General features: G+C 30.4%; 1 protein-coding gene across 1 annotated transcript; it reads left to right on the top strand.

The window, feature by feature from the left end:
• Positions 1-9385: 9385 nt before the first annotated feature.
• On the top strand, positions 9386-10886 carry LOC118050851 (zinc-finger homeodomain protein 9). Its single transcript, XM_035061328.2, has one exon. It carries the CDS (start codon positions 9638-9640, stop codon positions 10649-10651), a length of 1014 nt encoding a protein of 337 aa, XP_034917219.1. The 5' UTR covers positions 9386-9637; the 3' UTR covers positions 10652-10886.
• The last annotated feature ends 5645 nt before the right edge of the window (positions 10887-16531 follow it).

Raw genomic sequence — 16531 nt, 5'->3', positions numbered from 1 at the left:
TTGTTTTTCCATGAAATTTATTATCCAATGTTATATTTGTTTCAAGTTCGTTGCACTCACTTTAGGAGTGAATATTAGATCTTTGTATCTTTTTGTTATCTAGTTTAAATTGAATGTTCATGTATTTTGTATCTTAAGAAACTGTCATGACTTAAATTGTATTAATATCTTTTAAATTGAGTGTATGAACTTAAATTATATTTCATGTATTTATATTTTACATGTAAGTTTGTTTACTTATTTAGTACTATTTAATACTTCATTTCTATTATATCGATGTTTGAGAAATTGTGATTGTGTTTATGGATTGTTGGAATTGAGACCTAGGATGATTAAATCATGATTGGATAATGATTAATAAAAGTGTAACAGGTTGTTATCAATAACTTAAGACTTCATGATATAGGAGACACTCTGCCAAAATTTCGGTAGACTTTCATATGAATTCATTTTTTTTTAATAATTTTTTTTACCATGCCTTTTCTTATATTATGATTGGTGTATTGTTTTGTTAATTGAGTTATTACAAATCGAACTAGTTAAAGCCTGATTTTACTATAAAAAAAAAATATCAGATAATTATGTTCAAACTTTTTTTTCTGTTTTTTTAAAAGGGCATGCTGTGGAAATCTTTGACAGCATCATTAAGCCTAGCCGAGTAGGCCACCTTGAAACTCCCGAACTAATTTTTTTTACCTCAAGTTTTGAATTAAACTATGTGAAAGTTGTCACGACGTGACCCAATAAATTTGACAAGTTTAAAAACAACTTGGATGAAAGATAAAAACATAGTTTGTTTTTAAAAAAATTATGATGACATTATTTTTAATAATGAGACAACGACATATTGGATTAAGCCTGATCGACCTAAATAAACCATCAAATTCAACTTCAATCAAAACTCCTCTTTGGCATAAACTTTTGGCTCTTTTGATCAATATGTAAAAATAGCTCTCCAACATAGAAATGTTATTTTGGCTCTCTAATATAACTTCCTCTCCGGAGCCATAAAAATAAGGGATGAAAACACAATTTTTTTTTATTTTTTCCTTTTTGCTCTTCGCTTGAAGATGCCCTTAGTTTTGCTATGCCTTTGATATTGCAAACATGGCTAGCATGTCCCATTGTCACCCAGTTTTTGTAATGATAGTTATTGGTTCTCATCTATCTTTTTATTATGGCAAAGGGGTGGAATTTGTTTTGCTGAATTCTCTTTCTTCTTCCCTTTTTTTTTTTTTTTTTTCCTATTCCCTTGATATAACATATGCCTTATCCACGTCATCTTATAGTTGGATTGTACAATATTACTCCACTGTTGTATTGCTATTATATGGTACAAGAGCAAGTTACACTTCTCAAATAAGAGATGGAAATGAATGCTCCTGGTTAGATTTTGTATTATTTATACCGAACTTAAAATAATTATCAAAACCTAACTTAAACTTAATTAATTAGATTTTAGATACTTATTAAATATTTATATCTGGAACTCAAATTCAAAATTAAAATTTTCAATTTAAATTATTTAGTATATAATTAGTTTGATATACATTTTATTTTTTTAATTTTTAAAGTTATACATTTATTTCAAATGCAATTGGTAACGATATTGAAATGAAAACTCTAACTTTTTTTCCTTTAAAACTAGTGAAAATTACCAAACTTATTATCTATCTTGTTTGATCAAAATTATGGCTAACCTTGATCAAACATAATAGAGAATATGGCTAACAAATCATCTAATAAGTGACTTAATCATAAAAGTTTGAGACCAAAAGATTTATTCCCTATGTGGTCTCAAGTTCAAGCACTATAGTTGCTAAAATAATGGTCATTTAAAGTTTATATAATTATTAATTTTAAAACTTATAAAATTAGTCGAGATATACATTAGTTGTTTTGAACACTTGTATTAATAAAAAAAAATAATTATAGGTAACAATATCAATAAAAATAAAAAATTTCTGAGAGAGTACGCAAGTAGTCAATTGTCACACAACCCTACAGGCCTATACCAATGTGACCCTGTCCCTAAGAAAGACCAAATTCTATCATGCATCTTGCTTTCGAGATTTAAATATGTTTTATTAACTGTAGTCACACAGTAGATAATGGAATGATGCTGATGCACGAACTATTCTTTTAAGTTGTCTGTAAAGTACTTTGGGTACTTTGTTTGTAATTTAATAGAGGCATGTGTCTTAACAATGGTGTCAATTGTCACCTCAATGACTAAACGTTTGAAGTCGAATTAATTTGCGATAACTTTTTAGAATTCAAAACCCTTGTGGGAGTATCCTGCCCAATTAGGACGGTGCCAAACCAATACATTTCTGTTGCTGATTGGATGGAATCATAGTTTTAGCAAATTCTTTTGTTTTTTTGCTATTCGACCTGAGAACCGACGGTTTAAAATCACCATTGCCCCTCTGCTTCTTTGAGCCTCGTTGAAATTGTGATTCAATTCTGTTTTTGAAAATTTTTAAATGTTTTTAATTTTAAATTATTTTATATATATTTTTAAATCGCTTTAATATATTAATATAAAAATAAATTTTAAATAATAATAATAATAAATAAAATATTAATTTAATATATTTACAAAATATTTTGAAAAATAATATTTAACAAACTTCTAAGCATGTTTTTAGTTTGACTATATAAAAAAATAATTCAAAATTAAACCTAATGTTAAAGAATCAATTTAATTCAATAACTTAAGTTAAGTTACATGAAATTTTAAAAATAATTTATATTAATTTTTAGTACACTTTTTAAGTGAAAAAAAAAAATTATTTTAAAATTTATACATGTCACATTATTTTTATTTAATTTATTTTTTTAATTAAAATAAAGATTATAAGATTCAAACTTATAATTATTTAATTATTAAGATTTTGGTATCACATCAAATAATTAATTTAATTTCTAGTTAACTACAAAATAGGATATTATAGTATTGTCATGGAAACGCATGTATCAGTGGAATATTCTTAAAAAAAGAATTCCACTGGTGGTACTTATCAATGCACAAAGAGACTAAAGCATCACATGATTGAAACGAAACCCCGCCATCACTGCCGTGAACCAGCCATTGCTGCCATCATAGGCAAAACCACCACCCATGAGAACAACCCCCCACCCCATTCAATTAACTCCAATCAATTATCTTCTTTCCTTGAGACAGCCTTGAAGAGTTAGAGTTCATGAAAAGGAAGGATAAAAAAAAAAGAATTTGTTATCTTCTTTCATTTTAGATTTACTATTCTAGTATATTCTATATATCGAACGGATCAATTTTCAAGCTGAATAAATATTAGAAGACATGATTGTTTGGTATTAATTGCTTTTACTTTGAAATTAAACCGCATATCACTTTAAAAAAGAAAATTATTTTTAGTATCTCTACTTTTAATCAAAAGCACAACGGTTTATTATGAGACCCATTTTTTAATTAATATAACAACGTTTTTCTTTAATTTTTTTAAAAAAATATATATAAAAAATTACTTCACTTAAACCTCTATAAATTAATATCCTTAAAATCATAAAAAAAAATCTATTAATTAATTGAGATATTGTTTAATTAATAATGTATATATTAAATAATAAAAAACTAATTTACAATAACAACTTAACAAATGGGGTCATAAATGAGAGTGATAATAAAATTATATAGTTGCAAATGCATCTTTACCTGATTTGAAATATAGACCCCCATTTTTTCTCAATCTTCTTATTGCTTGATGAATGAGGACTTGCTAATTTTTATTTGGTTCATTTTTGTCATTTGACTTCTAACCCACTCGAGTTGGCCCATGGAAGGCCACCTCAAAATGGCTAAGAATTGAAAATGCTCTTAGAAACTTTTTCATTTTAATTTTTTTTTTAAATGTTGAAACAAAAAACTCTCGAGTTTTGTTTTACCTGGGTGAGCCGCCCATGAGAATTAGCTACCTAAAAAATCTTTGTATTTTTTAATTGGAAAAATCACCCATCACAGTGAAACCAATGTTAAAAGAGTTAGGCCACCCAAAAAATCTTTGTATTTTTCAATTGGAAAAGTCACTCATCACTATGAGATCAATGTTGGAAAAAAAAAAAAACCCTTAAGTTTTTTTTTACCTTGGTGGGCCGCCCATAAGAATTAGACAACCCAAAAAATCTTTATATTTTTCAATTGAGAAAGTCATCCATCACAATGTGAACCTTTGATTTTTGACCTAAGCAGGTCGCCCATAAAAATTAGGCCACCCGAAAAATCTTTATATTTTTCAATTGGAAAAATCACTCATTACAATTAGACTCTTCAAGTTTTTCACCTAGGCAGGTTGCCCATAAGAATTAGACTACTTAAAAAATCTTTATATTTTTCTACATTGGGCAGGTCACCTGAAACAACTTGATCATTTTTTGAAGAAAAAAAATCAAAAGAAAAGAAGAGGAATGACTTTCATGCTTTTTTCTTTTTTTTTACAAACTTACTATACAAAGCCAAAAGAAAATGAATTTTTCAATGTCTTTGCACCATAAGTATTTAAAGATGGGGCAACTGTTATAACCCATTTTTGTCCTATTTACTTATAATCTAATTTTACATGGATTAAAATTTAAAATTAAAAGATTAGGGATTTATTTCAATGAAAAGTGGAATTTGTCAACTTATAAAAAAACCAGGGACTACAATGTGTTTTTGTCATTCTCTCCTTATTATCAAGACAATCATAGTTATTCTTTTTCAAATTTATTTCTTAATCAAATTCAATTTTAAAAACAGAATGAGTTTGTTTGGAACTTTGTTTTCCATGTGATGTAGTACTCTTAAATTATAAATATAGATTCTGGCACATATAAAAAGGAGGGGAAATCGAAGGAGAAAACGAGAGAGAACAAGAGAAAGAATGAGAGAGAGAGAGAGAGAACAAAAAAAAAAAACACACAAAGATGAAAGGAGAAACATAGGGGAGGAAACCAAAAGCAAAAGGACAATTTACCCAAGATGCCAGTAACAACACTCCAGCAGGTAAGCTTTTGTTTTTCCCTCCCTTGCATTTTAATTACATGGCTACTATAATAGGCGTGCATGTAGGATCCACACATGCTTGCAGGTAAATTAGTTGGGTTACTAGTTGAACCAATAATCGATCGAGTTGCTAGGCTCTGCCTAGCCCGTATGGTTGGGCTAGATCCAGCCCCCAAAAAAATAAAAATAAAATGTATAATAAAAAATAATTTTCTTTTTCTTTAAATTTAAATTTTACAGATTTATTTCCTGGCGCTAAAGTAAAAAATACTATATCTTTTGGGATACATAATATTTACCAACATCAAAGTTAGAAATATTTGTAGTCGAGTGTTCATTGACACCAGAGTCAGGAATATCCTAGGCAGGCTATGAAAAGCATAATATAACAAACTCTTAGTAATTTAAAACAAAACCAGCAATGCAGCCTAGCTTAGGTAGGACGCTTAACAGATGATAGTATCTTCCTTTTCATGTAACGAGTCTTGCACCATAGAATCTTTGTTGACCAGTTAAAGTTTTTAATGATCATAATACTATGTGGCGATTCCTTAAACTAGATATTTTCTCATAAAAAACAATATATCAGATAGATATCTGTTTTTTTTTTCCATTGAAAATTTTTAATGAATCGCCGTGATGTCTGGGTGACATGATTAATAAACCAATCATTATGAACCATGTCATCAACTCCAATATCATAACCTTATTTTCTTATTATCATCATTTGATGTTTCAACTAAACTTATAACACCTTTATCCTCATTATTATTAAGTTTGAAGGAGTCATACTTATATTGATCACAATATATAATTTTAATCTTATTTTCATCAGAAATTCCCATAACCATATATTCCATTGTCCTAGACATACCAGCAATAACAAAATACAATGATTTTCTAAGTGGTTGAGCATATAGGAGTATTCCTACAATAGTATCTCCATGATTTATACTATATAAGCTTTTATGTTTAGGTCAACTACTCACATACAAATCCATCATGTATGATTCATTTCGAACAAACAATTCCATTATATTTCTAAAATCCACATCACATACAATCAAGACAGGAAAATATTGATGTTCCCCAACAAGACACATCTAAGTAATATCTATTTCAATATTATTATAATTCAAAACAAGTCTTTCACATATAACTTGTTTGGTATCTTCAAATGGCATGCCTCAGGTAGAATTCAAGAACACATTACTTATGTCAATGTAAATAATACTATTATTCATACCAAGAACAATAGTACCACCATAATGACACAATGTAAAGAAGTTGGAAGGTATATTCTGTAAAATAAGAGTATCCATTTCATAAAAAAATAAATCATCTCACAATTTAACACAATTCCTCATTGTTATTACTTTGACTTTTATAATATCAATGAACACATATCTAATTGCATCAATTAAAATCAAAATTATCAAAATTATAACAAATATTCAATCACAACAATTTTTACCAAAATTAACACAAACTCTAGTTGCTATGATTTCAACCATAGCTTTAATAATAACATCAATTGATTGAAAAACTATCTATTTGTATCAATTAAAACAAAATTTATCTCAATTCAAAAAAATCCTCAAACGTGACACGTTACCCTAAAATTCAATTTAAACCTCATTTCTTTAATTCAAACCTAATTGATTTCATAAATAACATTAATTGAATAACAACACAAAATTTGATTCACTCAAACTCAAAATTATCTCAAAATCAACAAAATATATAATTATCGAACACAACACAAATAATCATAAATCAAAACTCAAATTTTCTCTATTCAACAATGAAACCCATAAAATTAAAAGACAATGCAATTGTTTTACCTTGATTTTTTGATGGCTAGGTTGTGGTTTTACTGGTTGTTGTGGTAAGGAGGCTGTAAATTCAACAATGAAAGAATCGTGGAGGATTGACGGTGTTTTTGACAATTGGAAGTTATTTTGGTGTATTTTTAGGTTTTTTTTTTTTTTTTTTTTTTTTAATTTCAAAGAAGAGGTAGCCATGAAGAACTGATAAGCGTTTAAAAACTCATTGTAATCGTGATTCTGAATCGCGATTATATTCTATACCTGTGATTTAGAATCGTGATTGTATACATAATCACACTTTTATATCGTGGTTTTGTTTAAAAACATGATTTGAATTAACGATTGTGTCATGTTATTTTATTTATCTAATACCTTTTCAACCTGTGTTATTCCTCTAAAATTTTATGCTAACAATATCATTTTTAAAAAACAAATCTAAAATTATTATGCTTTATAACATGTTTCATTATTATTTATTTCACATAGTGTTATTAAAAAGGTCTACCCTTGTCGTAGCTTGACAATCTATCAATTTAGAACTTGATTTGGATCAAATTTTATATTGAATTAAGATGAAATTCAATCCAAATAAGATTTAATTTGATTTTTTAACTTTTTCTAAAATAAAATCATTTTAATTTAAACAAATCTAGAAAATTTTTTTTTTTAAATTGACATAAATTAACTCAAATGAACTCATTCAACTCATAATCCGAGCCTTTAACCTAATAATAAACCAAGCTAGATGTTATAGCTATTGTATTACATTGAGGGTACTATCTTCTAATAGTTTTTTTCCATAAAAAATATAAATTTTGGAAGAAAGATAAATTATCTATACTAGAATAGATAATTCATAAAGATTTTGTTTATTATAATTCAATTTAATATTTTATAATTAGTAAAATGTAACTGATACTAATATATATATTTTTAAAATATCTTAAATTCAAATTTTATATAAAACTTGAGTTATTATTTAAAGGTAATACAATTATTTAATTATCAAATCAACCTTTCATTTTACATAATTTTTATTACGATTATTAAGGGTGTTGACAGTCCAATCTAGTCTGATTTGGCCCCAAAAAACCTACCAAATCAAATTATATTAATTTTACAAGATATAAACTGGATCGAAGTGAAAACTGGTTCAAACTGAACCGGTTCAATCAAGGCCAATTTATCTAGTATAAAACTAGGAACCTAATCCCAGCATTCCTAAATAATTAATCTAGAAAGATTTGAGCATAACAACATATGAAGATAATTGAACGGTAAAACCAAATTACAGTACAGTTATAAAAAGAAGATGAATTGATACGATGTCGTCCAGCTTGAGAGATGGAGTTAACTACAAACGGCGTTCATCATCCTAATATTCTGCCAGGCCGACAAGGATACCTTTAATTTTAAGCATGTAGGAGCGTCCTGGACAACTTAAACTTAAAAGACAGTTTTGTCCATGGCCAAGCTGCGTTTTTCTTTATCCTTTCTAAGGAACAATTTGGTTTTGCAGTATTTTTCACTTTTTGTTTAACTACATATAAAAAATTGTTCGGTAGCAATGATTTTTCTTTTTTATATTGGCTACGCATAATTACCTTTCCATCCTTGCGCTTGATTTTATAAAAGCTAAAATTATATATTTTTTAAATTATAATTAAAAATATATATTATTTTTAAACCACAATTATAAAATTTATTATACTATCAAATAGATATTTAAACAATATTTAGCATTGCACTCTAACTGTATTTTTTTAAAATTTTAATTTTTTATATTTAAATTAATTTTTTTAAAATTTTTTTGAATCGTTGTGTTAGTATTAAAAATAAATTAATAAAATAATAAAAATATTATTGTAATGTATTAGTTGCGGATGCCTTGCCTTAAGAAAGTAAAGAATAATTCTATATCAAAATATTACTTAAATATACTATAATTCAGTTTTGTTATCAGGGAATTGTATTAACACCTTTCTAATATATATACTTTTTTATTCATTTACAAGCTATATGCATACATCAACATGTATGTGTATATATAAATACACACACGTACAAATTAAAAGACTCTACGGGTCAACTCAGTCCCCAGCTAAACCTAGCCTTGATTATAATTGTATACTGGAAAGCCAATTGACTCGGAGAAATGAATCATTATTGAGAGCCACAGAGGCTGAGTCAAACCCAGCAGGACTTATAAAAAAATAATAAAAAAAAGAGAGTCGTGTTTCTGTGTGAATATAATATTGGATAATAATACTTTATGGTAATTGGGATTTCCTTATGCTTTACAATATTTGAAGTTAAAACAGGCATGGGAGCAATCTAACAGTAAAGGAAGGTATAAATATTACTATACTAGCCAGGGTCAATCACTGGGCATATTTATTAGTCACAACATCTAACCTCAAGTGGGGTCAACAACTTAACCATAGATTAGAACTAGGGTTAAAAAGACAAGTGGGTCAAGGTTAAGAAGCACAACCACAAAAACCAGATTTTTTATTTATCAACAGTACTTATTGCTGCTCATCATCATCATCACTCATCACACAACGATATCCTAAGCTTAGCTCTCTCCTTTCTCCTCAAAATCTCCACAGCTCTTTTCTCCTGTAAACAATCCCATCATCCATTTCCCTTAACACCACCACCAACCTTTTCTTTTTTTTTCTTCTTCTTTTTTTCTGTCTTCAAAAAACCCTAACTTTATAAAACCCCTTCACATCTTCATAAACAATTTTCACTTCTTTCTTAACATTTAAATGTTTGAGCCATGGACATAAACCCAGCAACAGGAACAGGAACAGCAACGGCAACGGCAACAGCAACAGCAACAACCCCCACCAACAATAACACTAACACCACAATTCCAAAATCCCCAGAGGCAGACACTGGAACACCAACCCGGATCCCTCAAACAAAGCCTTTGTCTTTCACCAACGGTGTCCTCAAACGCCACCATCCACACCACCACCACCACCACAATCATTTTTCACAACCACCAGTAGTCATAACCTACAAAGAATGCCTCAAGAACCACGCTGCTACCATAGGTGGCCATGCTCTAGATGGCTGTGGAGAATTCATGCCTTCTCCGACCGCCACACACACCGATCCAACTTCTTTAAAATGTGCCGCTTGTGGCTGCCATCGCAACTTTCACCGCCGTGAACCTGAAGATTCCCCCCCTCACACCACCGCTATAACAACCATAGAGTACCAACCTCACCACCGCCACCACCCACCACCGCCACAAGCGCAACCTCAGCATAATAGAAGCCCCAATTCAGCCTCTCCTCCTCCGATCTCCTCCTCTTACTATCCATCAGCTCCACACATGCTGCTAGCACTCTCAGGGGGTGTATCGGGTCTGAATGAGAATGTGAATATAAATGCTCCTCCACCAGCTGGTTCTTCGCCGCGAAAACGATTTAGGACGAAGTTCAGCCAGAGCCAAAAAGAGAGAATGCACCAGTTTGCAGAGAAAGTTGGATGGAAGATGCAAAAAAGAGACGAAGATTTGGTTCAAGAGTTCTGCAATGAAGTTGGGGTTGATAGAAGTGCGTTGAAAGTTTGGATGCATAACAACAAGAACAGCTTTGGTAAGAAAGAACACATTAATGGGAACAATGATGACATTATTAGGAGCAGTAATCTTGAAAACTCTTACAGCAACAATGAGAGCAACAAAGACATTATGAACAATAACAACAGCAACAATCACCACTTTGAGAATGATAGTCATGCTGCACATGTTGGGACTAATGGTTCTTCTTCATCTTCTTAAAACTCGATCAAGGATTGTTGTTTTAATTAATGATGATGATAATAATTGTTAGCTAGATAGAGAGATCATCAGTAAGGATGGCACTAGCTGTCAGTTTCTTTCTTTAAGTCTCCTTTTCCTTTAAAAATTCCTGATTTTTGTTTTTAGTTTTGATTAATGATGGTCAATATCACTTGGAAGAAGATAGCGTGGGAGCGATTTGATCCAAATTAAGGGAAAGATTATTCTCAGTTAATTTATCTAATTTTGACTCTTCATCATCATCATCATCATCTAGTACCAGTTAACTTTGTTCTGTTGCTTGTGCTATTTCTTGGTTAGCTATATTTTCCTTGTTCTTGGCATATCTGGGACTGATCTTTCAAGGGTTTCTGGGGATCATGAACTTTTGGTTAAATTCTCTTTCCTCGGCTGATCAATAACTAAAACCGTTAAGCAAACCTGAAACTTTGTGCATCTTTCCTGGAAATGAAGCTAGAGGATTTCAATCCCTGAATCTGATATCTCTTCGTAATGCCTAGAGAGAGACAATGAGAGAAGAGGAGAGATTCTTCTTTATCATCTTGTGTTTGAGAGAAAGGAGCAAAAAGCGGCTACATATTATTCTAACATATCTCATCAGTGCTGAAGTTCTTGTAAAAGATTTTATGAATCTTATATTTAACTAGGAATGCATTATTATTTCAATGATCAGAGTCCCATTATTTTAGTCAGATCTTGGATTGTGAATGTTTATTTCCATGAATACAAAAGGTGGTGTTAACTAAGGAAACATGCTTGGCTGTGCTCCATATATTATTGCAATACGGGAATCTTCCTTCCATCTTTTTTAGAACTAAGTATAGTATTCTTCTTCTTTTCAACAAAAAAGAAAGAAAGAAAAAAGAACAAAGTATAGTATTCTTCTTTGTTATAATCTGCATTAGCTTTGGGATGAGGTCAGACATGATGGCCTATTGCTCAGTCCCGAGTGAAGCTTACCTCTCTAATCAATATTAATCAAACCTCACTTTCCTTTTAAGGGAAGCAGGTCTCATAATTACTGCTACCACAATTATTAAAATAAGAGATGGTGACGAAAGGGGTACTTCAATGTTTGACTGCCTCGTGTAGCCCCTCTCTCGGTTTGTTTCGTATTTTTTTTCATTGATGAAGAGCCTGTTTGTTTCGCATTGTATTTATTGTGTTTACTTTTAAAATCTTAACGTTAAAAATAAAAATAAAATTTCAAATAAAATTTTAATTTATTTTTAAATAAAAGAAACATCACATGCCATAGTATCAATCACTCGCACAAGGATATAAACTGCCCCTCATGAGCGTTCCCTATATTCCACCCTTGAAACCAGCGGCATGGGTGCATCACAATTTGGAACATGGCCACCAACCTAAATTATAAACAACAAATTAATAAAGAGCGAATGATATCATACAAATAAAGAGTTAATGCTAAATCATATCTTGTGACCATTTTAAGCTGAAGTACGTATTTTCCAATAAAGAGTTAATGCTTTACCATTTATATCCCCGACCTTGAAGAGGGATCTATCCTCGTGCCATACTAACAATCACGAAATAATTCAACATGTATCAATTTCCATGATAGGTCTTGAACCCATGCCATAGCTTTGATAATAACGGTAACATCATTCATAGTTACATGCAATCATTACATAATTTCTTGTGAATATTATAATTTTTAGAGTGAAATTATGTGTGTGATAGATGTTATGAGTCCAAGATGATTAACCAGTGAATGGAATGTTAATTAGTTGAATATTGAAGTATAATAAATTTTTAGTTGATAATTTGAGACCTTCTAGTATAGAAAAAACTCATTCCAATCATTGTTCAATTATCCTTGACTGTTCATATCTATCACATTTAATTATGGTTTGCTACACACACACACTCAAATCTTCCAATAAAATAAAGAAGCATAATTACACTTATTATGTATGACACAACAAAAAAAACTAATATGACATCATAAGTTTATATAATGAAGTTGAGTTCAAATTACATAATCTGCAGAACAATTAATATTTAAATACAAAATCCATTATAGTACAAAAAAAAATCTAATACAAGTTTAATTAAAATTATCAAAAGTTGTCCTACACATCTATCATTTGACCCGTGGTCGTAAAGTACCTGTAATTAATTTATAAATAATAATAATAATAATAATAATAATAATAATAATAATTAATTGTACATAATGCAAACACTTCAACAAACAAAACATATGTAATGATGCATTTAGAATGTAACTCGTTATTGTCAATAATTCTTTAATTATTAATCAACATAATCCATCTATTCATCTACATTATTCATTCATCACATTGAGTTTTCTTGTTTGTCATTTGTTTAATAAATCGTTCCTTTATTGATATTTGTTCTCTATAAACTCAATCTTTCTAAGTAATATCCAACACCATGGTAATTAATTTCTTCACCTATGTTTAGGCGTTGTTCTTACTTCTAGAAATCTAGATCCATTGCTCAGTATCAATGTTAGTCCTAATACTGGGAAAACTAACCCCATATCCCTATTATCGAGAAACTTATTTCTGCTCCCTTTACTAGGTATTCATCCCATTACTGGGAAACTAATTCCTTGACCTCTAATTGGCCATTAATTTCCATTACCGGGAAACTAATTTCTCTGCCCCTTATCGAACATTAATTCCCATTATCGGAAAACTAATTCCTTCGCTCTTTACTAAACATTAGTCCCATTACTAGAAAATCAATTCCTTCATTATAAACCAAAATTTCAATACAATATAATATTTCAATATGCTACTATGATAAACTAAGTAAAAAAATGATGAGGTGCATAACACCTACCTACTATCATAGCTCGATTTGTACCTCCCTGCTATTGTACAACTCTTGTGACCTCTTATGTATCAACAGGTATACCACATTATTTTTCATAACATGTTCATTCCGCACACACACAATTATACATAAGTTCACCATAATTTCACATAAATCTATTTTATGCAATATAGTCCTTTATTGGCCGACCATTAGGCCCTTAAGGACCTCATGGTTTTCTTCATCATCTCTATCTAATTTAACACCAAACACAACCTATTATAACCTAATTTGATCAATTTATATTCAATTCATATTTTCCTTAAAATTCTACCATAAATCCTAACATTAATTTCATGATTTCAATCTCAATTGTTATTCGTTTCATATGAAATTGCAAGATTAGGCTTAAAACTCCTTACTGAATGATAATCTAGTTTTTGAATCCTAACCAATCAAAATTTTGAACATTTCTATCATTTTCCCCATCTTTCTTCACCCTCTCTCTCTCTAACTCAATCTTTCCTCTCTTCGATCTTTTTTAATTTCTTGTGTGGATGTGTTTCTTCTTTGTTTTCATTCCTATTTATCACTTCTCTAACCCTTTTAATGGTGAAAAGAAGGAAGAATATGATAAAACATTATTTCTCTCTTGCGGTTGCGCCATCAGTTTTTAACAAAGACAATAGCCAAAATGATCTTACTATTTGAAAAATGGTTTGTTTGTTTTATTTAAATTGGTTTAGCCATTTCTTAAAATGGCTAGACCATTTCTAGTTCTAGACCAATGCATAAATCCGACCATAAACCTTTCTTCTTTTATCTTCTTATGTATATATATTCACTTTTTTATTTAATTTTATCACACTATAATTCATATCTCCTGAAATCATTCTGTAAATTTATACCAAAGTGCCCTTAAACTCCTCATCTTTTATTCACATCCATCTGTAAATATTATAATCATCATTTATCTCAATTTTTTTTTTTTTATATTTAAGAAAAGTTTTAGTTGGGAGTTTACATTGTCCCTTCTTTAAGAAAATTTCATCTTTGAAATTTGAATTTCCATACCTGTTTGTAGAAAAAAATCATGATGTTTCTCTTTCATCTCTGATTCTTTTTCTCAAGTTTCTTCATTGACTTAGGAACTTCTCCATAGTACTTTCATCATATGGATATTTTTATTTCTCAACTCTTTTTTGCTTTGATCCAGAATCCTTACTACTTTTAGTTTCATGATCAAATCTCTACTAACCTTTAGTAGGACTTATGGTAGTACTCAAGAAGTGTCTATATCAATGTTTTGTAATAAAAAAACATGAAATACATCATTTATCTTGGCTAAATATGGAGGTAAAGCTAACTTATATGTTATCGGTCCAATTCTCTTCAACACTTTATAGGGTTCAATATACCATAGTGTTAATTTTCCTTTCATGCCAAACCATAACACATGTTTCAAAGGAGAAACCTTCAAATACACCATATCTCCAACATTAAACTCCTATTTTTAGGCCTTCTTCTAACATTTGTATAATGTTTTTTTCCTATCTTGAGTAGCTTCCATTTTGTCTTTTATAATTTTCAGCTTTTCTAAAATGATCTAGGCCTGTTCACGGTTCGGTTCGGTTCGGTTTGAATCATAAAAACCAACCGAACCATGTAACTCATATTTTTAGAATTTCAAACCAAACCGAACCGAATTCTGGTTCAAACCGAACTGGTTCGGTTCGGTTGAATCCGGTTTTGGAGCTAAAAAACCGGGGAACCTAATCATTAAATTAATCTGGTTGAATCTTGAATGTTGTGATGGACCGCAACCAACGGCAACACCTGAGAAAGATAAAAAGAAAGCAGAAAATTAAGAGGAGTTAAAAAGATCCAAGCCTTAGTCTTGAACTGACACGGGAATAGGATTGATTACGGGATCTGCTTACTCCCCAGCACCTAGATTCATTGTATTGACTACGTCAACCAGATGTGGAACTTCAGGTGGCAAGACGCAGGGGCAAGGAGAATTAAAATGAAATGGCAGGTGGCAAGACGAAGGGCCAGGAGAATTAAAATGAAATAGCAAGAATCAAGATGCAGGGGCAAAAGACAAGACATATACAAAAGGGAGAAGGGAGAAGGGAGAAGAGAGAGGATGAAAATTGATGGGTGGCGGCTTGTCAATTAGGGTTAGGAACTCTTTAGTCATGTTATATTGTTATTTATACTACCGGTTCGGTTCACCGGTTTAAGTGGTCAAACCGGAACCGAATCGAACCAGTAAAATTTTATGGTTTTATAAATTGGTTTAATCGGTTTTTTTTATCTCGGTTCGGTTTTCTTGGTTAATTTTTTATCGATTCTCTCGGTTTTTTCAGTTAATTGGTTTTTTTGAACACCCCTAAAATGATCTACACCAATTCTAATCCTATCAACTTCCCATCTCCAATTTTTTTCACAATAAACAAGAGTTTGACACTTTTTACCATACAAAGCTTTATAAAGAGCCATCCCTATTATAGACTGATAATTATTGTTGTACATGAATTTTATAAGTGGTAGATGTTCTTCTTGGTTGCCCTCAAATTCCAAAATATAAGCCCTAAACAAATCCTCTAAAGTCTGGATTGTTCTCTTTGAATGTCCATTCATTTAGAGGTGAAATGTTGTGCTCAAATTTACTTTCATCCCTAGAGCACATTAAATACTTATCCATAATCATGAGGTGAATCTAGGATCTTGATCAGAAACAATCAACATAGTCACCCTATGCAATCTTACCATTTCATTCACATATAGCTTGTCCAACTTATCAACTATATTTGTCATTTCATAGGTAAGAAAAGTGCAGATTTTATCAAGTGATCCATAGTAACCTATAGTATTACATCACTACCCTTTTTCTTCTTAGGTAAACTTGACATAAAGTCTATAGTATTATCTCCCCACTTCTACTTAGGTATCAATAATGGTTGTAGATGCCCTACTAACTTTTGATGTTCCATTTAGGTATCAATAATTTTTTTAAAAACAATCAATTTGAGCTCTATGTTAGTG

The sequence above is a fragment of the Populus alba genome, chromosome 4 (genome assembly GCF_005239225.2).
Source record: "Populus alba chromosome 4, ASM523922v2, whole genome shotgun sequence".
NCBI classification, from domain to species: domain Eukaryota; kingdom Viridiplantae; phylum Streptophyta; class Magnoliopsida; order Malpighiales; family Salicaceae; genus Populus; species Populus alba.
The sequence above is the reverse complement of the archived record's forward strand: the minus strand, read 5'-3'. Positions and strand labels throughout refer to the sequence as shown.